At 36.3% G+C, this 27695-nt stretch overlaps 1 protein-coding gene across 1 annotated transcript; it reads left to right on the top strand.

The window, feature by feature from the left end:
• The first annotated feature begins 12055 nt into the window (after positions 1–12055).
• LOC132267307 (uncharacterized) lies at positions 12056–27321 on the top strand. The gene is made up of 3 exons (XM_059768448.1): positions 12056–13064; positions 18277–19744; positions 25731–27321. Exons 1-3 carry the CDS (start codon positions 12662–12664, stop codon positions 26923–26925), a joined length of 3066 nt encoding a protein of 1021 aa, XP_059624431.1. The 5' UTR covers positions 12056–12661; the 3' UTR covers positions 26926–27321.
• The last annotated feature ends 374 nt before the right edge of the window (positions 27322–27695 follow it).

Below are 27695 nucleotides of genomic sequence, written 5' to 3'. Positions count from 1 at the left end.
GTGCTACCCAATTTTCAAGACCACCCTTATACCTCTCTCATTTCTTTATCTGTTTATCCTATTTACACTTGCATGTCCACTGTGCACTAATTATCCCATTTTGTTATCTGATGAGTTTATCCAAGTGCCTATTTTCAGGACCACAGTTCATCCCAAGTTTGGGGGGGCCATGCCACCCACTTCGGATACTTCAGTCCCGATCATTTTATGCCTTAGTTGCACTGGTATACTCTTTTCTTTGTTCTCTTTGCACATTGAGGACATTGTGCCATTTAAGTTTGGGGGGAATGGTGTTTTGCAGTGTTAGTTTTAAATTCAAAATTTTGAGCATGACTTGTGTATTTGAGGGATATTTTTATGATTGGTCCATATCTAGCTATGATTTTGATCTTTTGAGGACTATATTGCTTAAAATTTAAAAATTGCTTGACTTGAGAGTCCAATACTTCTTGTATGCCTTAGGGATGTCATTTAGGAGTAAATTTTTCGAAAGATTGATATCTTGCTTGCACTTGTGGTCCACATCATCTTGATTTTGTGATTATTTTGAAATTCACTCTAGGATTCTACACTAGCATTCATTTATGGGGTACATGCTTTGTTGATTATTGAATTGGTTATATCCCAATTGGACTAGTAGTGTATTGAAAGCTTTCATTCTTGATAAAGGTGGATAACAACCCCTTTTCACTAAGTAGCCGAGATTCTAGCCTCATCAAGTACTGAACTTCTCGCGCCGAAAAGTGGAGGGCCCAAACTCTAGGTTAATAATTGAACTTGCATACTAAAAAAAAAAAAAAGTTGCAAAAGCAATAAAAAGTGAAGACTTCTCCCAAATGGTAAAAATTGGGAAATGATTAGATGGTTGTTGTCTTAATTTGTAACCTAGTTGATTTGAGCTTGTAAGTCCGTAGGGGTATTTGAATGCCTAATGCCCTAAAGCCGTCTAGTTTGGGAGTCATTGACCTAACGCTCGACCTCAAGAATCGCTAGAAAGCTTAATAGATCAACACATTGCACTATGCTTCCATCTTTGATCCTCAATAAAAAAAATAAAATAAAAAATATGAGTGAAAAGAATAAGCACACCTAGAACAATAAAGCTTTAATAAAAGGTCCACTTTTTGTCTTGATGATCAGTACTAGATTTGTGGCTAGTTTGAGGGTAAGGATGTGATTAATTCTTTAGTTGGCTTAGATAGCAACACATTTGATGCCGGTCCACTCAAAAAAGGATTCTAGAGTTGTTTTGATTTACATGATCATTTTCTTGATGTGTGGAGGACCATACTTGCTTGCTTGATGTTGAGATTTTGGGAGATTGCTTGGAAATGTTTGAAAAATTACATACTTGAGGTAGTTTTCTCCCAATGCTTGTTTGCAATATTGGTACCTCTTTTGAAAGAATGAGCTTAATGGTTGTGGGTACCATTTCTGGAAACCCTCACGAGACTTCACTCATCCACTAGGGGTAACCTAGGGGTTTAAAAGGCTTGTTGCATATGCCAAGTGCAATCGTGTTCCCTACGAAAGTGGCGTTATCCATTTATTGTTTTCTAGCTCATAGTTGTATAGTTATTCATTTCATTCCTTTACTTTTTAGTTCATTGCTAGGGACTAACAATATTTAAGTTTGGGGGTGTGATGAGCGCTGAAAAGTGCGTATTTAAAACCCTTAAGCTTAGGCATTCTAGTACCTTTATCTATCTTACTTTACCGTTTTAGATTGATTTCGTATTATTTCCATTTTCAAGCACTTATCCTGAAAATAAGCTAACTCAGCCAAATAAGAGCTTAATTGAAGCAATTCTGGGATTAAACAAAGAAAGGAGCAAAGTGGAGAAAGAAGAAAGCAAATGAAGCCAAAGGTGGGAAGCAGCAAAGTTCGATCGATCCAACTTCAAGGTTCGATCGATCGAACAATGATCGATCTCAGCACTTCAAGATAGATCCAAGCCTTAGCCCAAAAGCATAAAGTCCAAAAATTCGATCGATCTAACACCACCCTTCGATCGATCGAATACATTTGTCCTTATTCAAATGATTGATCCTATCCACAACTGTACCACCCACTAACCACTTTTATCCTTTTCCCAAAAATATCTCCCAAAATATCTCGGATTTGTCTTTTCCCAAAAAGCTCAACCAGTTGGATCGATCTAGCCTAAGTTCGATGGATCTCAGCAAGTTCGATCGATCCAAGTCCAAGGTTCGATCGATCGAACTTCCTCTAGTGCAAAAAAGTTAAATTTACAGCTTGTGCAATCCGTCCTCTATCCAATCATTAGAGAATATTCTTTGCACGACCCCAGCTCATTTTGTGTGTCACTTGACCTACCTTTAAAAGGAATATGATGCACTTTTTGGAAAAAAGATACAATTCTAGGGTTTATTCTCTTAGAGAGCAAGCTTAGAGGAGAAGGAGGCTAAAGACACCATTGGAGTTCTTCATCAACAAGGAGTAGATTTCAACCATGGAGTTAGCCCTTGAGGGTTGGAGCAATATCACCATGAGTGGCTAGACATCCTCTTAGGGCTACAGTTAGCCCCAAGCATGCTTTCTATATCTTAATCTTGTGTATTATTGAGGGATTAGTGTTGTAATTGATGTTTTGACACTTTGATATATATAGATCTTATTTATTCAATGATTTATATGGTTTAATGCTTCCAATTGATAATTTCATTATATCCATATGTCTATGTATGCTAGGATAGATGTTCATGTGTTTGTCTCTAGATTTTGTGTTATTAATGCATGTCTACGTGTATTGATGCTATAGATTTGGAGATTGTCAAAACATAGTGCTTAAAGGAATGCTCTTGTGATTTTCTTGATGGTTCATACTTATTCCTTGATGGATTGTGCCTCTCCCCTAGTTTACTTTCATGCTAGTAGTGTAGATGTAGTGTAGTTGTAGTGTAGTGTTAAATGGGAGGACAATCCATGTTTGTTGTTTGATGATCCAAGCTTTTGAATGCAAGTAGCAAATGTCTCTATCCTTGTGTTGTATTTGGATTGTGAGCTTAATGAAAGGATTAATGACTTGTTTTGATCTATTGTGCCTTTCACATGTTGTTTAGACAATATATGCTTCATTGCTTATATATTGTGCCTTTCACATGATGTTTAGACAATATATGCTTAACTAGTCATCCTTGCTTGTTGAATCAACCAAACACACACACACACCAATATTTCAACACACCACTTGCCCTCATTAGTCACTTGTCAATGATATAGAAATGCATTGCTTGGTGGTGATCTCTAAACCCCAAGATCTCTTTCTCTCTTTCTTACTCTTAATTGCATTCTTTTGTTATCACTTAGTTTAATTTAGTTGTTCTCTAATCAACCAACCAACCAATTGTTTGATCACTCGACCTACTAGCCCTAATAGCGATTCCACGACCTTGTTCGATCCTCACAATCCCTTGGGACGATCCCTACTCACTCTTGCTACTTTAGTAGTAGTGTTGGTAGTGGTTTTTATAAATTTAAACTTGACCGAAAGGGCTTTTCTTGAACCGCACATTCACTACATTATTTTGGCGTATAAGGAACAACCGTCGTCAAATTTCATATGGATCTCCTAAGCTTAAGCCTCATGAGCTTAATTATCCAACACATGATTTGGAGTTGGCAGCTGTGGTCTTTGCCTTACGTATTTGGAGGCATTATTTGTTGGGAGAATCCTTCAAGTTATTTAGTGATCACAAGAGTCTACAGTATTTGTTTACTCAGCGGGAGCTAAATATGAGACAACGCCGATGGTTAGAGTTTGTGAAAAACTGTTATTTCTCTATACAGTACCATCTAGGGAAATCGAATGTGTTGGCAGATGTACTCAGTCGCCGACCCGCTGCTAGTCTTTCTGCTTTATTCACTACTAAGTGGAATGCTTTGACGACAGTTGATGAGTTTTCTGATGCTTTCATGGCTTGCATGGTAGTTACACCTTCTATCATTCACAAAGTCTTGAGGGCACAACTCACGGATCAGCAGTGCATTGACAAAGTTCTAAAGATAACTTCTGGGGAGGATCCATTTTACTATGTTGGGACTGATAGAGGTTTAAGGTACAAAGGCCGTTTAGTAGTACGTTTTGCTAACGATTTAAGGAAGGATGTGATGACTGAGACTCATCATTCTGAGTTTTCGGTTCATCCTGGAGGAGACAAGATGTATCAGGATATGAAGCAACAATTTTGGTGGGCAGGTATGAAATAAGACATTGCTATTTTTTATCTCTTAGTGTAGTACTTATCAGTTAGTCAAGATTGATCATCAGAGACCGCCAGGAGCTTTATAGCCACTACCTATACCGGAGTGGAAATGGGAGACCATTTCTGTAGATTTTGTGGAGGGATTTCCTAATTCATATAAGGATCACAATTTCATTTGGGTCATTGTGGATAAGTTGACTAAATCAGCTCATTTCTTACATATTCGCACTGACTTCACTTTGGAGCAGTTGGCGAAACTTTACATTATAGACATTGTAAAGCTGCATAGCATTCTATTGTTTATTATATCGGACAGGGATTCGAGCTTTGTGTCAAGATTTTGGAAGAGTTTTCAGCAGGTTTTGGGTACAGAGTTATATCTTAGCACTGCTTATCCTCCTCAGATTGATGGACAGACCGAGAGGGTTAATCAGATCATGGAGGATATGTTTCGTTCCTGCGTTCTTGATTTCAAGGGCCATTGGGAAGATTATTTACTACTAGTCGAATTTGTGTTTAACAATAGTTTCCAGAAGACTATTGGTATGGCACCATTTGAGGCATTGTATGGCCGACAATATTGATCTCCTGTGTGTTAGATGGAGATTGGAGAGAGCAAATTCTTGGGTCCTGAGTTTATTAAGGAAACTTCTGAAAAGATTGCTCTTAATAGGGATCGCATGCGCACTGCCCAGAGTCGGCAGAAGAGTTATGCCGATCGTCGCACTCGTACTTTGGAGTTTCAAGTTGGGGATCAGGTTCTGCTCAAAGTGTTTCTTATGAAATGAGTAATGCGCTTTGGGAAGAAAAGGAAGTTATCACCGTGGTTTATCGGTCCATTCATGATTACGGATTGGTTTGGCATTGTAGCTTATCGGATGGCACTTTCGGATAATTTGGATCGCGTACACAATGTGTTCCATGTTTCCATGTTGCGAAAATTTTTGTGAGATGAGGATCGGTATCAGCATATCGATGTTAGGGAGATTGAGTTGCAGCCGAATGCAACATATTTGGAGCACCGTGTCGTATTGCCGACCGTCAGGATCAAATTCTTCATAATAAGGCTATCCCTTTAGTACGTGTTCAGTGGAGTCACCACAATGAGGCTGAGTCTACTTGGGAATGGGAGGATGTCATTCACTCGTAGTTTCTTGAAATATTGGAAGAAGGTAAGAGCAAATTCCGATGACGGAATTCCTTTTGTTAGGGGAGAAGAATGTAATATCCCTAATTTTAAAAGGATAGTCTTGGCATTTTAATTATTGTTTTATTGCGTTTTTGTTTGATTATTTGCTTAATTGTTTAATTGTTTTAGTATTTATTTGATTTAATTGTTTAATTGTGTATTTAATTGCATTATTTGGTTAATTGGTTATTTACTTGAATTAATGGGTAAATTATTTTATTTAATTGATTATTTAATTTATTTGATTTATTTACATTTATGCTTAGGTGGATTTAAAACATGAATTTAACGTAATGTATAGATTAGGGTTTTATTCTTTTATGAAATCACATTGTGGCTGACTAGGATTTAGTTAGGGCTTCCGTCTCTAATTATAAGTGGACTTAGGTTTTATATTTGCCTATAAATATACTGTTATAAGTCTGCAAAGGGGTTGTAGAACCCCATTCACGTACAGAGATATAGAGAGAAACAAAGAGAGATTACGGTTGGGGTGTCGGCTGTGGATTAAAGGACGGACTTGGGAGGAGGGAAGGTTTTGTAGTAGGAGGTTAATAGTGAACGGACGTCGCCGGAAAACTTAGGACGATGGCGATGAGGTTTTGATTCAAAATCTCATAAGCAAGTTTTATTCTTTCTCTATCCCCTTAACCTGTGTTTTGTACATGCCTAGACGATCTCTAGAATTTTAATCAAACGTTAATAAATCTTGTATGCTTATTAAAACAAAAATTTTAACTATATATGTTTGAATGTGTATTGTAAGTTCAATATGTTCTTCGCATAAATTGTTTTCTCATATGTGTTTTACGTTTCTGTTAATGATGCATACTGGAGTTTAGATGCTTTATGAGGAATTTTGGAATATGAATTGAACCCTAGGAACTGTATTAGACATCACAGCAGGTTCGGTAAAGTCGTCAGAGGTGAAGAAGACGAACCAGAACAGGTAACGGCTCTCTGTGAGCGAGAGAGCCAGCTCCATGGATTGAGGGAGACGGCTCCCTAGACCACAAAGCCAGCTCCCAATGGTTGAGAGCAGGCTTTCAACTTGTGAGAGCATGCTCTCATGCCAAACTTTGTACTAGACGTGGTTTAAGGGACTGTTTTGGTATTTTTGAAGTTCCTGGACTGTTTTGGGTGATTAGTAAGGACTCTAAATATTATATTATACTGTATTAGAACCCATATTGCATAATTAATGTCTTTATGCTAATGGATTTAACAGTAGGGAAGTTTAAACAATCTTGCATGCTGTTAATGAATAGAAAGGATTAAATTGTTTAATTTTATTTTAACAATTTAACGAACTGTTACATGATTATAAATCTTGTTTTGGATGCACAATAGGGTCATTTATTTATCAAACTTAATCTATGCTTACTCTAGACTCTAATTGTTGAAATATTAAACTCTGTTCTGCAATTACATGGATTAATGTATTGGATTCTAATTGTTGTACTATTAAACTCTGTTGTCCAATTACATTGATTAATGTATTGGATTCTAATTGATGAACTATTATACTTTGTTCTATCAATTACATGGATTAATGTTTTGGATTTTAATTTCTGAACTATTATATTATGTTCTGCAAATTACATGGATTAAGGTATTGGATTCTAATTGCAAAACTATTATACTTTGTTCTGTCAATTACATGGATTAATGTTTTGGATTTTAATTTCTGAACTATTATATTATGTTCTGTAAATTACATGGATGTGATGGATTGTATGCACCGATATGGGACGGTGGCATACTAGGGATGATTTAGCTCAAAACGCTAAGGCTTACCTTCTTGGAATAAGGGAATGGATTGTAAAAATTGAATCCTACTTATATTTAAATTAGATCAACTGAGTAAGTTGAGTGACTACCTGAATTAATTGTTATTTGTGGTTAAGTCAGATCAACTGAATAAGTTGAGTGACTAACTAGATTATAAATCTTATGTCAGATCAATGAACAATTGAATGACATACTCTAGTTTTGGACGGACTTTAAATATATGACTATGGTACCACGATATGAGCTTGCGTCTCAGGATCGTTGGTTAGGGAGCGTATATGCATTGGATGCGTAGCTGGCTATGACGGTTGAGGTGTACCCTGTTAGGTCTAGGTACTCATGCCCACCACTAGTGCGTTTTGCATGTTGCCTTCTATTCAGGTTGAGACCCCTTTGTAGTTCAGTGAGAGTCCCTTAGTTTGGATATATATATTTATGTATGGACTAAATAGATATTGTTGAGATATCTAGGATGTATCTGCGTATCGGGTCTCTGTTTGGATTGTAGTTAGAATAGAACTTGTTCGTGAGCCTGACCCACTGTCATTTTTTAAGGTATCAAATGGTTCTAGTCTTAGGGATTGTTCGGGCTGAGTAGAGACGGTCATTCATTCTACCGACGACATAGGATTTCATTCCATGTTTTAGATTTGGATTTTATCTTCAGTTGTTTATTTTCAGTTGGGACTTTGTTTAGGGTTCCATTAGATGGATTCTCGAGTTGTACTCTTGGAGGTTTTGGAGAGTTGGATTATTTTAATCTTTAAGGTTTGAGGATTTTATATTAATTAAATCATTCAACTTTATTTTATTTCTTAAATCTTTTTTTTTTTTGTTGTTTTCCTGCTTGTTTATATATTAATTGTTTGGTATTCCCTCGGGTTTGGGCTTGGGCCTGATCAACCCATGTCTCGGAATCGAGGGGTATCACAGTTTGATAAACCAAACGGCAATGAGTCACCTAGTGTTTGAGGCGTTAATGAAACTTAGAGGGAATGTATGGAGACTGCCCTATGCATGGTTAAGTTACCTAGGCCCCAAATGACGCTAAGGAGTTACCTCAGGTTAGGGATAGTTAGCCAATCTTTCTCTTATGGCGCTGGGGAGTAACCTCGAGCTGGGTTATATTAACAATTTGATGGTAATTGCGTTGGAAGAATTTTGGAAAATGGGGAGTGACATTGGCATTGCATCTCATTGCATTCACGGGACTTGGATTGTATGATGATGATTATATTCCCCAAAATAAGCATAACCCTCTTTTCTATATTCTATGCTTTGTGTGTGATTCACGGAATCATTAAGGAGTGCGTTTTAGGCAGCTCTTAGTGAGCCGTTGTTCTCACCCTTTATTATCATTTTTCAGGTTACGGCAAGAACGTAGTTGATGGAGGACTTTCACAAGCTTAGTTAAGGTCAATGATTACATTGTTTTGTAAATTTTTTTGTATTCAATGCTTAGACCTAGTTAAAGTTTTGTAAAGCATTGTAATTGAGGCATATTGAGCCCTAACTTGCAACCATATTCTTTTGGTATCAACTTTGCTGTAAATTTGAGTTTTGTAATGACTATCCAAGCATGTATTGGCAATGTTGCTATTTTGAAATGGTTTAAATGTTTAATGATCCATATAATGTTTATATTGACGTTTAAGGTTATGGGATAGTTATTCTATGTTTTTTGTGAGTTGGGACAAGTTTCGTATGTCCTAAGTGGTCAATTCATAACTTAGGATGGATGGCAACTAATAAGAGGCCAAATTGACTATTTTCTGGGTTCACTCGATCTATCGAGCTCCCACTCGATCAATCGATGCCTTCCATCCTTAGAATATTTTGAGAAAACTTCAGATTTCATGCTCTTGACTCCACCATTTGAGCTTGGACTCGATCGATCGAGCTTGGACTTGATTGGTTGAGTTCGGCTCGATCAATCAAGCTTGGACTCGAATGGATACAGGTATAGCATTCTCTAGAATTCAAGCACAAGCATGACATTTTATTGAAACCAACCACAAGCATGCTCATCATAGAATTTCATATAGTCTCAATTCATGCTAGTATTTACAATTTAAGAAGCTTTGCTCTAAAGCCATGTCATACACCTCTTTAGTAAAGAAAGAAACACATTTTCACCTTAATTACTAACATGCTTTCTTAATATTAACACATAGTCATTGTAATTCACATTTTCACATCCAAGAATGAATTTTAAAGAAATCAAAGCAAGGATGTTCAATAAAAGGCAAAGTTTGATGCATTAAAAATCCCTACCTCAAAGGAGACAACCAAACAAGCCTTTAAGCTAGCCAAACAAGCCCTTAGGATACCCCAAATTTCGAAATCCTTCTAGCCATTGTACCATTGGTCTCAAAATGAAGCTTTTGACAAGTGGAACAAAACTTTTTACTTGCTCATCATCAAAATCTCACATTAACCCTCTCAAAATGAATCTTGAAGCATGGAAGACATATGTATACATACATATAGAGAGAGAAAAATAAAAGATAGAGAGAGAAGAGAGAATGACAAAATTAAGAGGAAGACAAGGGTCGGCCCTTGTCTTGCAAATGAAAATGTAGCCCTTCAAGTGCCACTTGTCAAGCACTTAAATGTTATTAACTTATGGTCTAGTTACCATAATGCCCTTGCACTTTCAATGCTATACCAACTACATCCCTAAAATATCTCCTTAATTCATAGATATATGTATATGTATATGTGTGTGAAATGACTACAATGCCCCTCAATGTAAATGGCAAAACTAGGAGAAATTTCCGAGCCCGGAAATCGTCTCGACTTTTGAAACATTCTAAAAATGATCTCATAACTTTTAAATGACTTAATTAAAATAAATAAATAATGCATTTCTAAAACTCTCGGCCAAAGAAATAACCTAGATGGCCCTCGGGGCCCATGTGGCACGCAAAATGATGCACAAAAAATAAATAAAATACAAATTCAAAAAAATCTAGAAAAATCCGGGAAATAACAATAGTAATTAAAATGAATTTTCTTTTTTCAAACTTTTAGTACAATAAGATGAAATTAATAGTAAAATGTATTTTTTTCTTTATTTAAATAAAAAAAAAAAAAAAAAAGGAACAATAAGAAAAAATGGGTCATTGGGTCTTATGGGTTAACGTAACCCATTTTGACGCAACCCATATTTGACCCATTACAAACGGGCTAAATATGGGCTACAACCCACTTTCAACCCGCTCATATTTGAGCCTGCCTAAACCCGACCCAACTTGTCCGTTTTCCACCCTTACTTAGGGCTACAACTCGAGTGGATTGGAGACTTAATTCGGGCTTTGCCCATATACAAAATCTTTTGCCTGAGCCAGATCCCAGCCAACCAAGCCCAGCCAGAGGTCACGCCATGAACCCGCCCCAATCCCATGCCTCTGTATTCACAAGGTAAAAAACAGAAGAATTGGTATTGCTCCAAGGATTCAAATAGCATACCTTCAAGAAAAATCTCAAACACAGTACCAACTATGCTGCAATACTCTTGTGATATAATCTAGTTATAAATAAATATAACCTTTCCGGGCTCTGGTTGGGCTTCATAGCATATCAACCCAAGCTCAAACTGAATTTAATTCGGGCCCAAAATTTCTAGCCCAGGCCCAGATCGATAATAGAAAAACATTGTCCAAAACCAAAAAATTTTAAACTGGGCTCAGGTTAATTCGGTTGGACCTGCTTGAGTTATAGCCCTACCCCAACTACAAGCTTTGCTTCAATGGCTTTATCTACTTCTCGTGGAAAGAAAGAAATAATCACATCTTCGTGAGAAGTAGAATTCGGTTGGAGTTCAAAAGTTAATTTTTGATAATGTCAAAGGGCGGCTTCACGATAATAGAAAAACATTGTCCAAAACCAAAAAATTTTAAACTGGACTCGGGTTAATTCGGTTGGACCTGCTTGAGTTATAGCCTTACCCCAACTACAAGCTTTGCTTCAATGGCTTTATCTACTTCTCGTGGAAAGAAAGAAATAATCACATCTTCGTGAGAAGTAGAATTCGGTTGGAGTTCAAAACTTAATTTTTGACAATGTCAAAGGGCGGCTTCACTCCATTAATTTTCCCTATCGCAAAAGCTCCAGGAATATTGTTGCATTATGGAACCTTCCGAGCATTGTCATCACTGCTGATTAATGTTCCTCTTCTCTCTCCCCTGTTGTTGCCTTTTGGCCCCTTGCTTGTGCTTGCCCTTTAGTAATTTATTTTTTTTTATTTTTTTATTTTTTGGGGTAAAAACTCAAACACACCACTCACTTTACTTCTTCCCCTTCTCTCTCCCCTGTTGTTGCCTTTTGGCCCCTTGCTTGTGCTTGCCCTTTAGTAATTTTTTTTTTTTTTTTTTTGGGTAAAAACTCAAACACATCACTCACTTTACTTCTTCAGAGACTTAAATTCTCACCATTCATTTTGAAAGGTAAATGATGTATCACTATGCCACATTGATTGTTTGGGCTTGCTCTTGCTCTGTACAATTTTCTTTTTTGTAATATAGTATTGTTTTACCCAAAAAAAATAATAAAAAAGTAAGTATTGATTATATGCTTAGAAATAATAACAACAACAAAAAAAAAAAAAAAAATCATGAAGCAGTGAAGGGTACTCATGACTGATAGCCATTGAATCATTTATGGCCCGCGACCACATTCAATAATTGGATGATCCGGTACCCGAGAATTTTTTCTTCTTATAGGTACAATAAGACTCTACTTTCTCAATTAGAAATTAAATTATAATTAAAAAATAGAAATGTCTTATTTCTTAGATTTATTATTATTTATATTAAACTTATGTAAATAAATTAATTGTAATGGTTTCTTGTCCTTTGAATGAGACTCACCCTGAACTTATCCACACCCCCAAATAGATAGAAACCTTTTCAGCGAGATGAATAGGTTTTTTTTTTTTATAATTTTTTTGTATGACACAGATAAATAGATTTGATAAAGAGTTAATTTAATAGAAAACATTTTAAAAAATCTTATTTACTAACAAGGTAAATATTAAAAAATAAATCTTTTAAAAAAGATTTTGAATAAAAGTAATTATAAATATGTCAAATTAGTTGATGAGGTTGCAGTCTTCAAATGAACAAAGTAGATGGGTAAGTGATTCACGTATTCCTTTTCAAAGAAAAAAAAAATTTATTGAAATAATATCGTTGATCAATCATAAATGAATGAAAAAAAAAGAGCAAAGATGAGTCACGTGACATTACACGTGCTTTAAGGCTTTAATGAGTTGGGGGTTTTAGGTTCCCTCTCTTCTTCCCTAAAACCCTTTCTTTTCACCGAGCTGCAAGTAGAGTCAGCAACCGTACAGTTCCATTCATGAAATGACACATTTCTTCTTCGATTCTCACTCCCAAAACCTGAATTCTAAATCTAACCCTAACCCTAACCATAATTCTGGTCCAATCCACCATGAATCCTTTCTGTGCAAGAGCCATCTTCATCTTCTCTTCACGCTCTGTCTTCATCAATTCAACCAACAATGTTGAAATTATCCAACACGGCCTAAGAATCTCCCATTTCTCAACTACCTCAAGCCCATTTCACTCTTCATCATCTTCCTTTTACCCGTCGCGACGCCAGGAAGAAGAGAGCCGAAACGTGAGGGTTTCGGTATGGTGGGACTTCGAGAACTGCACAGTACCAGCTGGTGTGAACGTATTCAAAGTCGCGCAAAGCATTACTGCTGCAATTAGGGCAAATGGAATGAAGGGACCGATTCAAATCACGGCCTTTGGCGACGTGGTGCAGCTGTCGAGGTCGAACCAGGAAGCCTTGTCATCCACGGGCATCAATCTCAATCATATTCCTCGTGGTTTGTTTTCGAATTGTAGAACTTAATTTGTTTTTGAAATTTAGATTGCTGATTGGCCATGGGTTGTCATATATATACTGATATACACACACATATAAAATGAAGCCTTTCATTATGTCTAGTTCTACATATATGAGAGTACATGCTTCCTGAGTTAGATATGTCCTCGTGGTTTGTGTTCGATTTCCCAATTACTTGGGGTCAGCTACACGAATCCTATGTTTCCATTTTGGATGAGAGGAATTAATTTACTATCTCTATGGTAAAGGATTTGTGGAGGTAGATGATGCTTAATAGCCTAAACCCAACATCTTGCTTATTGTATTTGTAGCTGATACCAAAGGCGTGCACAGGTACTTGTTTCAAAGCTTTGCTGCTCAAGGATACTGAGTCTTGAAACAATCACTACTTTCATACTCAACACTGGTGTTCTTCCATCTTCTTCAGCCATCTTAGTCCCTTATATACGTCTCTCTCTCTATCCTCTCTTTTGTTCTCATCATTATTCTACGTATCTATTTATAGATTTAATTCTATGTTATCGTTAGAGAAGGACTACAATATATATACACACACACACACACACACACACACACACACACACTTTAACCAAGACAGAGTTCCTAACAAGAACTTCTATAAACATTATAAAAATCTAAAAAGAATGTGATCAAATTAGGAATTTGAGATGTATCTCAGCAAATCTTCTCCATTGCTCAATTTCATCAAGCCAATCATCACTTCTCCCATGGTTATTGATTCAGACAATTTATCTGTCTTGCATACAAGTATAATCACCATTTAAGGAATACAACCTATCTATAAATCCTATGTTCCTATCTATCTATCTATCTATCTATTAATATATATATATATAGATATTAATAGGTCCCTTTCTGAATTTCTTTTTTCTTTCAATATGTTCCTCACAGATTTAGTGTGTTTTGCCTTAGGACTCATATCCTCCCTGCTTTTGAGGTTAATGTCACTTTTCTATTTTGAAGCTCTGACCATTGCACCATACGCCACTGAATAGTCCAACTCTACTGTTGTGTATACCAATGTGATTGTATGCAATCAGCTAATTTCACTCCACCTGCAATTAGAATTTCGTTTCAACTTTTGGGGCCAGATTACAATAATGCTAATGTAACTTATTTTAGTTTTTTTTCTCAATTCTCATTGCCTGATTAATATAATAAGTATAGTGTTTAATCAAATGTATTCTAAAATTCTATTTTTGTTCATGAATTCAATTGGTTAGTGGAGTTCAACTTTCGATAGCAGCTTAGTTCACGATAGAGACAATTTCGAGAAGTATGGGTTTATTTGGAATAATTTCCAAACAATAGTAAAATTATATCCGAGGACTTTAGCAAATATTGATAATTTAATTTTAATTTGCAAGAAATTTTGGAAGCCTTTTTATTTTATTATTACTTATCAAAAAAAAAAAAAATATTGCAAGAAATAAAAACAAAATTAATATTCCTATCTGAATTGACGGAATGGTGAACCTGTAATAGGTCTGCTAGAATTCGAATATTGGCACTGGTTTAGTATGAATTACATTTCTTTTGCTTGTTGATAAAACATGAAATCAATGTACCTTAAGTCCTTAAAAAATTTACGACAACAACAAACAAGCCTTTTTCCCCAACTACTTGGTGTCGGTTACGTGAATTCTATGTTTCCATTCCGCTCTATTTAAGGCCATAGCCTCAGTCAATCCACATGCTATCATTTCCTTTCTCACTAACTCTATCCACTTTAATTTTGGTCCTAATTGGCACACTTAAAGGTCTTCTTTGCATATCTCCAAACCATCTTAAACAAATTTCTCTCATTTTGTCTCCAATTTGTGTTACTCCAACCATCTCCCGAATCTAATCATTTCTAGTCTTACCACGCATCTATTGCGACATTGGCATTTCTACCACACTTGCTTTATGCATATGTTGTTTCGTAATTGCCAAACATTATGTGCCGTATAGTATCTCTGGTCTAATACCTGTTCGATAGAGTTTTCTTTCAATCATAAGTGGACACGCCTATCACACAATATACTAGATGCACTCCTCCATTTAACCTTGCGTTTATTCTATGATTAACATCATTTAAGTCTTTAAAAAACGTTACAATATATTGTCCTCTTCATTATAACTGATACATTCTTTTATCCATTTCCATACTCTGGTCCCCATTAGAAAAATTCTTCCTTCATCCCTGATGCAACCGCAGATTACCAGAAAAGGGAAGTGGTAAGTACTAACAATTCCATACTTGGTGTTTTATAGATATTTGTTGAGAGGATTAGACCAAAACTCATTCTGCACATGTCGGTTTGACAAAGAAGACAAGGTTTTAGCTGGACAATCATCATGGCCTAAGTTAGTTATTGGGAAGCTATTAGCAATGCTGAATGCGTAGAGGCGGTTGCAATGTGAAGCATCTCAAGGTTATGCCAACTACTAAAGATTGTGGTTAGAGAAGGTGATGACAGTCAATAGTTCCACTTATGTTTATTTGCCAAACAATTTAAAGGATTTGCATGTATAAGTAGCTAACTAGATAACAGTGAACACCCAATAAGGAAGAGGGGGACACATATTACCTTATAACTATTGAAGTAACAGTCGTAGCTCAATTTTAACAGATGGAGATATCAATAGAGAAAGGATGCTCTACACCCGCCCGATATTTTACATTCCTTCCTCTGTCAGTTTAGTTTAAACTAACCTACTCTAGCCTATATAGCTTAGTTTATCTTTGTTGTATCTTATCATAGCTTAGTTCGTAGCTTAGTCACAATACATGCAGCACACATCCCCTTTTACTCCATGTACAACTTGTTGGCAGTTTGCACCTAGTGCAACAAGAAAAGCAATGTAATCAATGACTGAATGTTATGTTAAGCAATAGTAACATATGATATTTTCTAATCTCTTTTCCCATGGTAGCACTATCTAATGTGCCATTTATTCAATTTTTGACTCCATCTCTCTGCTTTAAGCTAATCGTGTTCTTAGAGAAGCTTCTCAGTCCCAATCAGCCTTATTAAAAGTCCCTGCTTTTGTGGTAGTCAAATATCAATAAAATGGTAATTTCCTACTTTCTGACAATCGTGTTGCTGCTCCAACACCACCTTCAGTTGTATAGAGATAAAGTTTGGCCCAAAGTACCACACTCAAGTTTGCATGGAATTTGGCGCACCTGTAACCTATGTTACATAGGCTCAGGTACAGCTGTCAGACACGGGTTTGTATCCATGTGTCGGACATGTCAAATCTCCAAACAGAGGGACATACGGATACGGCTAAATATTCATTTTAGTAATTATTTTATTTTATTTTCTAGAGTAAAGTAATGTTTTTATCTAATATAACGTTCAATATAGGCATTTAACTCTTTTTAAAGTAATAATATAATGTAATTGAGTGATTGGATATGTTTTTTAAGTACATGCCTGGCCAAAAGTGTCGGACACATATCTCATACCCATGTCCGAGGGATATGTGTCCGACACGGGTACTTCATTACTTTTGAAGAGTCCATGTAACAGAGCCTGTAACAAACACTATCTAACGGTTATGGTTTTACTACCCAATACGTATTGTTATTTTGGCAATAAAATTTGATGGTTTCTTTTTCAAGTCATTTTAATGTGACATTGATACTTGATACCATGGTCGAATTTAGTGTGACATGATATCGTTGAAATGGTACACCATTATTTTGTTCTGATTCTCTTCTTTGTAGAATATGGGTCATTTGGCTTCTAAAGTTGCACGTTGTAAGAATATGTTGTTGCAGTGGGGCTATTGATACATGTTGAGTTTTAGGTGTAATGTGTTTCTATGTGTTGTAGGACAAACTCTGCCTCTATTTTTTTTTTTTTTTTAGTTTCATTTGTAGCATCTAAAAGACTTAATCATGTTTGGATTGTTTCATTTCCCTTGGTTTTTTCTTTTTTATTTTTTGATAAATAATAAGAATTTTCCCTTAACTCCACCCTTACCTTGAAAAAAATCATGCCGTTAGTTTCACCATTGGGATTCAATAGGCTTTGGCATTCACTGCCTTCTTTGAAACATCTCGTTCTCCGAAAGCCTTTGTGGTTATAATAAGTAGAGTTGCCGAACCATCTGATTTGGGTGATTATGAGAAAGTTTTTTTTTTTTTACTAGTTACGCTTTAGTCTTCTGGGCTAGCTCATCTGCCTTGACCAAATCAGATTGTTCTATTTCTCAATCTTTCCTGACTCACTCCTATAGAACCAAGGTCAAAAACATTGAAAAAATTAAGGATTAGTAATCCTTTTTAGAAATCGGATGGCAGCTCAAGATCAGCCTCATGAAAACCTTGTATTCCTTGAGGAGGTTCTAACAATTTCACAACTCCAGTATTCTGGTAACTTAAAATTTAAAGGGGTTGTATCCCCAATATGTCATTCTCGTCTCAAATTTTCTAGTCAAGTCTATGATACGGTGTTAAACTTCACCTCCTCATCCAAATAGTACTTCTCTTCGACTCCTCTTTCCCCTCTCCACAATCAGGTAGGTCTATTAGACTGCTGGGTTTTTAGGCAATTTATTTGGAATCGTGGTGGCTATCTCTCAGTGAACGATTGCCACTTTCCCCACCATGGTGGTGTTATTATTAGTGTTTTTCCATTGCTAAGAAAACCAGTAATAAAATGGGTATTTAAGGAAGAATGGTATGCCCTACATTAAGAGTGATACTATAAAAAGGGGAAGACGGTAGTAGGGAAAGGTATGGTAACATGTGGTTTAAGTAAAATTATGACATTAGACATAGCAGAAATGTAAAATACCAATCATAGAAGCTATCCCAAATAGTTGGATAAAGCTTTGTTGAGGTGTATCATCATCATCATTGTCGTCGTCATCATCAATTTGCCTCTCTTTTATTTGTTTTCCACTATGTAAGTGTGAATATGTGTTATACAGTTTAACATTCCAAATGATTGCTGATTACCTATTGTGCAATGGTATAACATTCTAAACTGATTGTTCATCCTAAATAATATTTGTTCTTTATTTGCTGACACAGCAAGTGTTGTGTAAAAATGAAACCGGTCATGTTACGCGAGCAGGAGTTGTTGGGTATAATATAGTTTCACTATTTGGATTTATTCTTGTTTGTTGTATGGATTCTAACTCTTTCACCACGCAAATTATTCTCAATTCAGGTGGAAAAAACAGTGCTGATAGGTCTCTTCTTGTTGACCTTATGTATTGGGTTTCTCAAAATCCTCCACCAGCACATCTTTTCATCATTTCTGGTGACAGGGATTTTGCTACCATTTTACACCGGTTAAGAATGAACAATTACAATATCTTACTTGCTAGTCCAGAAACTGCTCCTGGTGTCCTCTGTAGTGCTGCAAGTATTATGTGGTGCTGGAATGCCTTGGTTAAGGGGGAAAACCTTACTGGTAAGCATTTTAATCAACCCCCAGATGGTCCTTATAATTCCTGGTATGGCCATTATAAGGTGCCTCTTGAAGACCCATTTTCAGTTGCTGAGCAGCCAGCTTTTTCACGGGCTGAGGAGCTGCCAGAGTCTGGTGCAGATACTAGACTTCGTCCAGTTCCAAAAGTAGTTGTGAAGCAGATTCGCCATATTTTAAATTCATACCCCAGAGGGATCTCCATTACAGATCTTCGTTCAGAGTTGTCAAAGGGTAATGTGTGTATAGATAAAGACTTGTATGGTTATAAAAAGTTCTCCCGCTTTCTTCTATCAATGCCACAGATTTTAAAGCTTCAATCTGGGAGTGAAGGCCAGTTTTCCGTATGTGGCATTGCCCCAAGAGTTCCCGAACCAGTTGAGTCCCCTCCAGTCAATGCTACAGGGGCTGTTACTAATAAGGGAGAGCCAGATTTTACAATAACTCCTAAATTAAATGGTCAAAACAGCTCTACTGCTAAAGTTGTATCTGAGAAGTCATCACAGGTTCCATATTCTGAAGTCAATGTCAAGAAGCCTCCAACAAAAGTGCAAGAGCAGCAAACAAAAGTGCAAGAGCCACAAACAAAAGTACAAGAGCCGCAAACAAGAGTGCAAGAGCCGCAAACAAAAGTGCAAGAGCTACCTCCACTCATCGAGAAGGAAAATAATGCTGGGATAACTGAGAGGTATTTACATTCTGAGGAGGAATATTGTTCTATATCCGAATTAGGATTCTTCAAAAAGATATGGAGGAAATGGTTTGGTGGTAAAGGTTGTTCTTCTGAGAAGAAAAGTTGTAGCATACAAGAGAAGAGTTCTTCTGGTGGGAGCCCTGCGAGTACAAGAGCTGAAGAAATACATGTGAAGTCAACAAGTCAGAAGAGTGCCGATCCTGTTGCTGTAGCTTCTTTTCCTTCATCTAATAATGAAGCAGAGATGAAAGAAAAGACTGATGAAAGCTCTGAATCCTACGATTATAAACCCAGAGGGGATCCTGGATTTTTTAACCAAATGATGAGCTGGTGTAAGTTTTGGAGGAGCCCTAACTCCAATAGTTCAAGTGAACAATCTTGTGAGAATTTAAACCAGAAAACCATTGATTCTGGAAAGCAAGAAATCTTCTTAAAGGGATCTTTCTGGAATGACATGCAAGCATTTTTTGATACACCCAAAGGTTTAACGCTTATCTTGCAATCAAGGACTAGGTACATGCTTCTACCTGCTTTTCCATATCTATTTCCAGTTTCTGGCTTCCATTGCTATAATAATTTGCAATCATGCTTTTGACATTTTTTTATTTTTGCTTCTGGTGTTGCGCATATCCTTTTTTGCTATTCAAGCTCATATATATACATTGGCACGCATAATCACTCTTATTATTATTGCAGAATTTTTGGAACTATTTTTCCCACAAGGAAAGTTCTGAGAATGAATTTTAACGATGTAGATGGACATTATGATTTTCTTTTTGCTGACAATATGTACTGGATATGGCATCAACGGGTAAAGGCTGTAGAGGAAATTTGTTATTGCTCAAACAATAATCAATTGTTTGTCCAAACCCTTCCCATGGGTTAATTCTAAGTTAGAACTGTAAAATATGCTTTAGAATCCAAGAGCTTGTTCCTCAATGGTTTCAAGAGCTTGCATTTATTTTCAGTTTTTATTAAAATTGTAAAAATGAACACAATGATTTTTTTTTTTTTTTTTTTTTTTTTTATATTTTTTAGAAAAGGTGGCTGTCGTTTTGGGTCATTGGATAACTTTTAAAATAGTTTCTAGATATGGCCCTTTCCGAAATCTTTTAAAAATGCCTTGCCAAATCCATTTTTCTAGTTTTACATATATATTTATTTATGGGTTAAATGTTTTGATACCCCCTCAAGTTTGCATTTATTATTCTCAGATTAAACTTGAGCAAAAAAGCCTAAACCACTCCTCAATTTTGGTTGACTTTTCCCTGACAACCCTTTCTGTTAGTTGACCTTCAGCCAGGTCAAAAATCAGCTAAATTGAAAAATGAAATGCCAAGCTACCCTCCATTGTTTCTAGTACACAGTGTACACTTACTTTTATCCTTTGCTTACTCTTCCTCCTCTGCCGTGTGGCGGTGCATGATTAGCATGAAGGAATCCAATACTGTTCACCTAATATATAACCTTACCAATTTACATATCCTTTTGCTACCATCATTCTTCACCATCTTCTCCACCTTTGGCAAGCTCACCTACAACCGGTCAAGCATTTAACGGTGGCTCGACGGCGGTAACAACACGTCCGATCACGATGCGGGTCCTACACCACCGACTTTGTTCCCGACCGCACCCTATAACCAGTATGAGGTTGTCACTGATCTGCAAGAGCCACCATAGCAGCTTGGTCAAGCTCCACGGTGATTCCATCGAGCTAACCTTTCGGAGTGTCTGCGAAGCCCTAAAAGCCCCAATTTCACTCTCCTCCCGAATTGGATGTCTCGAATGCGGATTGCAATCTCTGTCAGGGCTTTGCCAGTGATGGTATCAATGAAGAAGATGAAGAGAATAAGCAAAAATTAAACCTCCTCCGCAATAGGGACAGCTTGTTTTCCGACTTTGGAGCAGTCGAACTTGAACGAATTGGCCTTGTTGACGGCGAGGTGGAATTCCTCCGATAACCTAATTGAAAAAGGAAAGGACTTAAGTTGCATCCTCCCCACCAAAAAAAATAAATAAATAAATAAATAAGGCAACAAGATGAGATATAGAGATTGGAACGTGTATATGTATACTATTCATCTCTCTCTCTCTCTCTCTCTCTCTGTTTTTTTTTTTTTTTAAAAAAAAAGAAAGTAAATATTCATCTCTTTGTTTGCTGCACAGGGAATCCAAAAATTCTCACTTCCATTAGTTGAAGAGATTGGGTTCAAATGTCATGGGATGATCGCAACCCTATACCAACTCCGTCAACACTTACCTGAATTCCTTGAGATCATGGTGTAGATCTCAAGTACTGACTACTGGGTTGGATTTGGTTGTGAACTAGGGCTTGAATTGGGTGAATTAGGATGAAAATTATGATATTGTGAAATAGGGTTTGATTGGGTACATGGGATGAACAATTTTGATGCTTCAAATTCTCCTTCAGGTTCTCCTCCTTTTTCGCTTCCTTCGCTTGATTTGTTGTTCAAAATTTGAGTCAAAACTCCAAAGATTGTGATGTCTTGGTTGTTTGATGAATCAAATGGATTGAGTTGGAGTTCAAGAAGATGGAGTCTAGTCGCAATGAAGAAGATGGAGTTTTGGGTTTTATTCTGATGCACACACGAAGATTGAGTTTTGAGTGTCAGGCAATAATGTTTTAAACGTACATGTCAGTAATGACAAGCATGGAAGTTAAATAATGCCATGGGTATAATGGTAAAATCACTTTTTCCTGTCAAAAAGTAAACCTCTGTTCAATCTGACAGGGATGTCAGACCAATTTTTGCTCAGGTTTAATCTGAGAGCAATTAACGCAAGGAGGGGTGTCAGACCATTTAACTCTTTATTTATATATATGCATATGAGAGTGTGTATGTTTGTGTCTGTGCATGTATACAAACATAATAGAAAATGGTTTTGATTCTTGAAAAAAAACCTTGAAACAGAAGGCAAGATGAGCTAGAAAATTATGCAGTGTATTGTGTAAACTTTGGTTTAGAAATGGACTTCTTAAAATAGATGACAAAGTCCTGTGGTCTTAGTTATCTTGCATCGATCATCAAGAAAATGTGGAACTTAACCTTTTATTAGTAGGACTAGATGTGGTGTGATTAAAATTAATTGCAATGTGATATTGTTATCAATATTTCTTGGATCAATCATTTATCCAGAATGAAAGATTGAAAAATGACAATGTGAATGGATGAAATCTAACCTTTGCATCAATGTAGTAGTCCGACTGCTCTCTATTAAACAATATGGTTTTTCAAGAAAGGAAGGAAGAGTATTTGTTTGGCAGCAAGTGGACTCTTTATGAAGCAAAGGGAGTGGTAGCTAGAACTAGAGATGCATTAAGCTCTAAATCCGTATGAGGACCTCCTTCCCTTCTGCCCACTCTCCATTCACACGGGCCAGATATCTCACTCCAATTGAACAAAATCACAGGTTTGGTGAAGTCACAGACAGATGCATATTATACCCATAAGGGAGAGATGGAAAGAATTGTGGGGGCACAGATGGTTGGAATTTTCAGTTAAAAGAAAATGGAAAGAGAGGGTGATCTTTACCAAATGGATGACTGCTGAAGATGCAAATAGTTTGTAGATCTCAGGCAAAGCCTCCAATTCTAATAATAAGGTAAGAAAAAAGAAGAACAAGGTGGAAGTGATGGGTACAGGAGTATGAATGAGGGGCTCATGTTGGCAACAAGTTATGAAGGAAGACAAACTTGGAATATTCCCTATCAAGGGGGCAGGTTGGATGATAGATAGATCGTGACTCTAGAGGGCTGTGTGATTCCAATACATATTTTTAATTATGGCAGAAAATTTTCAAATAGTTAAATCGTCTTTCATGGTACAAAATAATTGCTCGTCAACAAACTCAACAATGCCTTTTTTTTTTTTTTTCTTAATTAATTGGGGTCAGTTGGTTACATGAATCATATTTTTCCATTTTGCTATAAGGCCATAGTCTTAGTCAACATGAGGTTGTTGGATTGATGATAGCAATAGAGTATATGATGGAGTAACAAATGAATTTCTTTATAAGTGGCTATAGATAGTAGTATTAGAGGTCTAAGTAAGAGGAAGTTGTTTAAGGTGGCTTGGCGATGGGTAACAATAACGATTGACTATTTTTTTCTACTTGAAGGATACTTTTTTTTAAATAAAAAATAAAAAAATTTCTACTTGAAGGGGGCTACAAGGACAAGAAAAGGATTAAAAATAAAGAGATTTCTTAACTGTTGCCTTGTTGTTATTATTAACTGTTGAACATAATAAGTGGACAGGAGATCAGAAGATAGCTGAATTTGTGAATGTTTTATATCTTCGATATATAATTATATTGATATGTAAAACAGATAATTTTATACCTTTGATACTATAAATGGCTGTCAAATATGTACTCTTTAAAGATGGATGTAAGCGGTATGATAGTAGTTGAAGTTTACACATTCTGCAGATTGTTGGTTTTGATATTTAAGTGATCTAATAAACCTAATTTTGAGTAGGTGGAATTTGGGTTCTAATTCTTGAGCCTTTTGTATTGAGGTGGTTTTATCACATAAATATAAGTGAGCAAAAGTCACATTAAATAGAAAGAAAATGACAAAAACTATTCACAACCACAAAAGGCATGGATACAGTCATGTGGCAGGGGAACATTAACACAACAAATCATTAAAAAGTAGATAATGAACACAACAAGGAAACAGTGACAATATATGTTTTAATATAAAAATCGTATTAGATATGACAAATAAATATTCTATTATATGAAGTATGGAATTTGTAATTTATAAATCAGCTATGCTGCACAAGAAAGATTTAAAACAGGCATGATATATGTATACATATACATGTGTGTGTGTATGTATGTAGAGAGGAATAAATAAGTGCACACACCCTCTACTACTACTGTGCGCACTCCTTCAGTAAAAACATAACTTTTGTTTATTTGATCAAATTTTGGATAAAAATTATTTGATGTTTCTTGCTGTGTGTATTTTCTTCACTAGAATATAGACTTATTCGACATTCAAGGTGTGATCACATGTTAGCAAATGTGCAAGAAATATCGGTCATGTTCAAAATGACGGTTTTTAATATTTATTTTTTTAAAAAAATTATAGACTTGTATAAGATGCATTGAACATTGTTAGAGTATCCGAGAGTGTTAAAGACTGACATGGAGGCGGCTCCTTCTTAAAAGTGTCTGGGCTTCTTAGACCACAAGCAACCTAAGGAATGTGTGACACCAAGAGAGAGAAATCTGAGCCAACCTTGAAAATTATATCCTGTGTCAAATGAATACCAAATAAATTAAAAGGGAAATTCTATAGAATGGTTATTAAGCTGGCAATATTGTATGGAGCAGAGAGTTGAGTGTTGAAAAAGACACAAATACAACGCATACATGTAGCAGAAACAAGGATGCCATGTTGGATGATAGGAATCACTAGAAGAGATAAGAAATAGCGAACGTGTGAGGGGAACATTAGGTATGGTGCCTATAAATGATAAATTTAGGAAAAGTAGGCTTAGATGGTATGGTCATAATCAACATAGACCCGATGATGCACCTATTAAAAGAGGAAGAGTGGTTTGTTTAGAAGGTGAGCGGCAAAGAGGCTGACCAAAACTTATATGGAATGAAGTAATTAAAACGACGTAAAAAACTTAAATTTAAGAGAAAACATGGTGTATATTAGGAAATAATTCCCCCATCCATATCGGAATAAAGGGAAGGATGATGATGATGAACCTTGACAATTATATCATGATTAAATTGGAAGAGTTACATTAGGATTTCTACAGACCCCTAATTTGTTGTGTCTTGGGACCTTCATGAGTGTGCCTTACTGATTTTTTTTTTTTTTTTTGATAAGTATGAGTGTGCCTTATGGATTGTGGAAATCAGTTGCCAGATTTCTTTTTTATCTCTAGATGCTTCACTATTAGGAGTACCACATCCTGGCAGCAGTTCCAATCTTGGTAGGCCAAATTAATTTTTACAGCTTAAACTCGTCTCATCTTGCCACGTGCAGGACAAAAAACTCGATGAAAATTGTATTCACTACGTGTATAATGTCAACAGAATATTCATTTCCAGAGTTTGTTTTGTTTGTATACCAAGGATGACCAGAACTACCTACATATGAACTGACATTTGCTGGACATAACGTCTGAATAACAACATGGAGTAGGTGGTCATTACGAAGTTATTGATTTATCTTCTCATATTTCCAATGCAGTTTAAGAATTTTCTTGGATTTTGGATAACTTAAATTTAGTGAATGTGACATATTGTGCATAGAGAGAGTAAAAACTTAATACTGAATGTTATGAAATTTTAGAACTTTTTTTTCTTGAATAATTTTAGAACTTCATTATTGTATATTCTAGAATTTCTAAGTTGCATTCAGTGTCAGATTGTAATATTTTAGAATTTCTAAGTTTCATTCAGAGTCATATTGTAACTGTTTGTTGTGCTATCTGATTTGTATCAGGGAACAGATGGCACAAAATCTGCAAAAATGTGGGCCTTCGGCTCTGAGCTCTCTTGGCGAAAGTGATCTTCTTCACCTGGTGGACTTACTTATCTCGGAGAAGAACTGGGTGGAGGAATGCCCCTCCCAAAATTATCCTTTCAAATTCAGTTCGTCTTCTGGAAAGAGATCCTCTTCTGGTAGTCTGTACAGCTCAAATGGGTTAAGATCCGTCATTTCAAGAGAAACATCGCAGTCTAGTCCACAGAGACTACCACAACACACTGGAGAGAAAAGACACCAAAATTTTCCCTATGCTGGGATTAATCAACCGGTCATTAACAAGAAGCTCTCTGACAAGTCCAGAAGTGAGATATTAGGGGACTGTCAGAAGCTTGTGGATTATATTGCAGAGGAATATCCCGAAGGATTCAAGATGGGCTCATTTAGGAAACTGTTTCTTGAGAGGTACGGCTATTCTCTGGATTTACAGAAACTTGGTTACCAAAAATTGGCTACACTGTTGCAAATAATGCCTGGGGTTAAAATAGAGTCTAGTTGCATTTTTCCTTCTGGTAAAGTTTCAAAAAGACGCATTAAAGAAACTGTTGATGCTAATGTTCAAGAAAATATTGTCAATGGTGCAGTCACTAATTTTTATAATGAATTATGTGATGCATCAAGGAAGGATGATGATCTTGAATCTCCATGGGAGGAACTTGGGCCTGTTGCCAATGCAAGTCCCAAGAGAAATGGAATGGAAATGGGGTTGAGTAAGAACGTAAAAGATGTACTTGCAGGACAGATGCACCATGATTATGAAACGTTATCAGATGATGACTTGTCTGATTCGGAAGATGAAACCTCATCCTTAACAGGATCCGAAGGGCGAGGCAGACCTAGAGAAAACGAGGAAGATAGCTCATTGTTAAAGATTCTCGACTCATGGTATAGCAGTAGAAAGGAAAGCAGTGGAAAGAATGGGTCAGAAAATGTAGATGGAGTGATGGATTGGTCCGGGGATGGTTTAAAGCCATCTGGTGCATCTGGAGTTGGCATCAAAACTGAAACTTCTGTAGTACACTGCGGACGGAAGCAAAGACCTTTTAAGAATTATTCTTTTGTTGCAGAGCAACCTGAGGATAACAAAGACAAATTGATTGATGGTATTTTAGGCAGCTTAAAGAAATCAGGTGAGTCAAGGATCAATGGCTGAAGGGTTTTTAAGCATAGCTTAAAATAAAAAGTGCGTCTTGGCACTTCAAATGAAACTTTTGAAATAGAGGGATTAAAAAATGAGTAGACAATATAATCTCACATGGTATATCATTGCATTTTGCTCATGCTATCAATAGTATTAGGGTTGATAACGAATGTTGAGGCACGATGATGTGGATGATTCTTGCTGTGGAGAAGAGAAAATTTATTGTGTTCCCCATTATTTGTTACTACTTTTAGATTTCTCTCCTTCAGACAGTCCTAGCTTGAGTCTCCGTTGTAGCTGATGATTATTTATTGCTACTTGGATAACATTCAGGTCCTTCAGGATTTTGGTGGTTACCAGTTCTGAGTTGAATTTGCAACAACTATAAGTTTGATTCTGTATTTTGTCTTTAATGTTGCAATGGTTTGATCTTCTTTTCTCTTACTCAAACAGCATCAATAACCCTCCATCTACTTCTCACTGAAAATGTATGTCCAATGGGCATTGACAAGTCCAGATAATGCTGGTGTAAAGTGGATTTTGAAGTTGGATGAAGTATCAATTTAGCGAAAATAGATGCTTGGAGCTAAAATATCATACAAAACCAGAAATGTTTGTCTCAGCCAGATTCTTACTGCCCTACATTTAATTTCTGAGCATGTGTAGTTGGTAAAGTGGATCAGCTATCACAATTCCCAACGTCTTACACTGTGTATATATATATATATATATATATATATATATATATGATATGAGAGGGTACGTGGGAGAAGATATTGGGT

This window comes from Cornus florida, unplaced genomic scaffold, assembly GCF_030987335.1.
Source record: "Cornus florida cultivar Cherokee Brave unplaced genomic scaffold, ASM3098733v1 CherokeeBrave_3.0.0_Hap2_Chr07, whole genome shotgun sequence".
In the NCBI taxonomy this organism is placed as follows: Eukaryota; Viridiplantae; Streptophyta; class Magnoliopsida; order Cornales; family Cornaceae; genus Cornus; species Cornus florida.
Note: the sequence above shows the minus strand (reverse complement) of the source record. Positions and strands in the feature narration are given on the sequence as shown.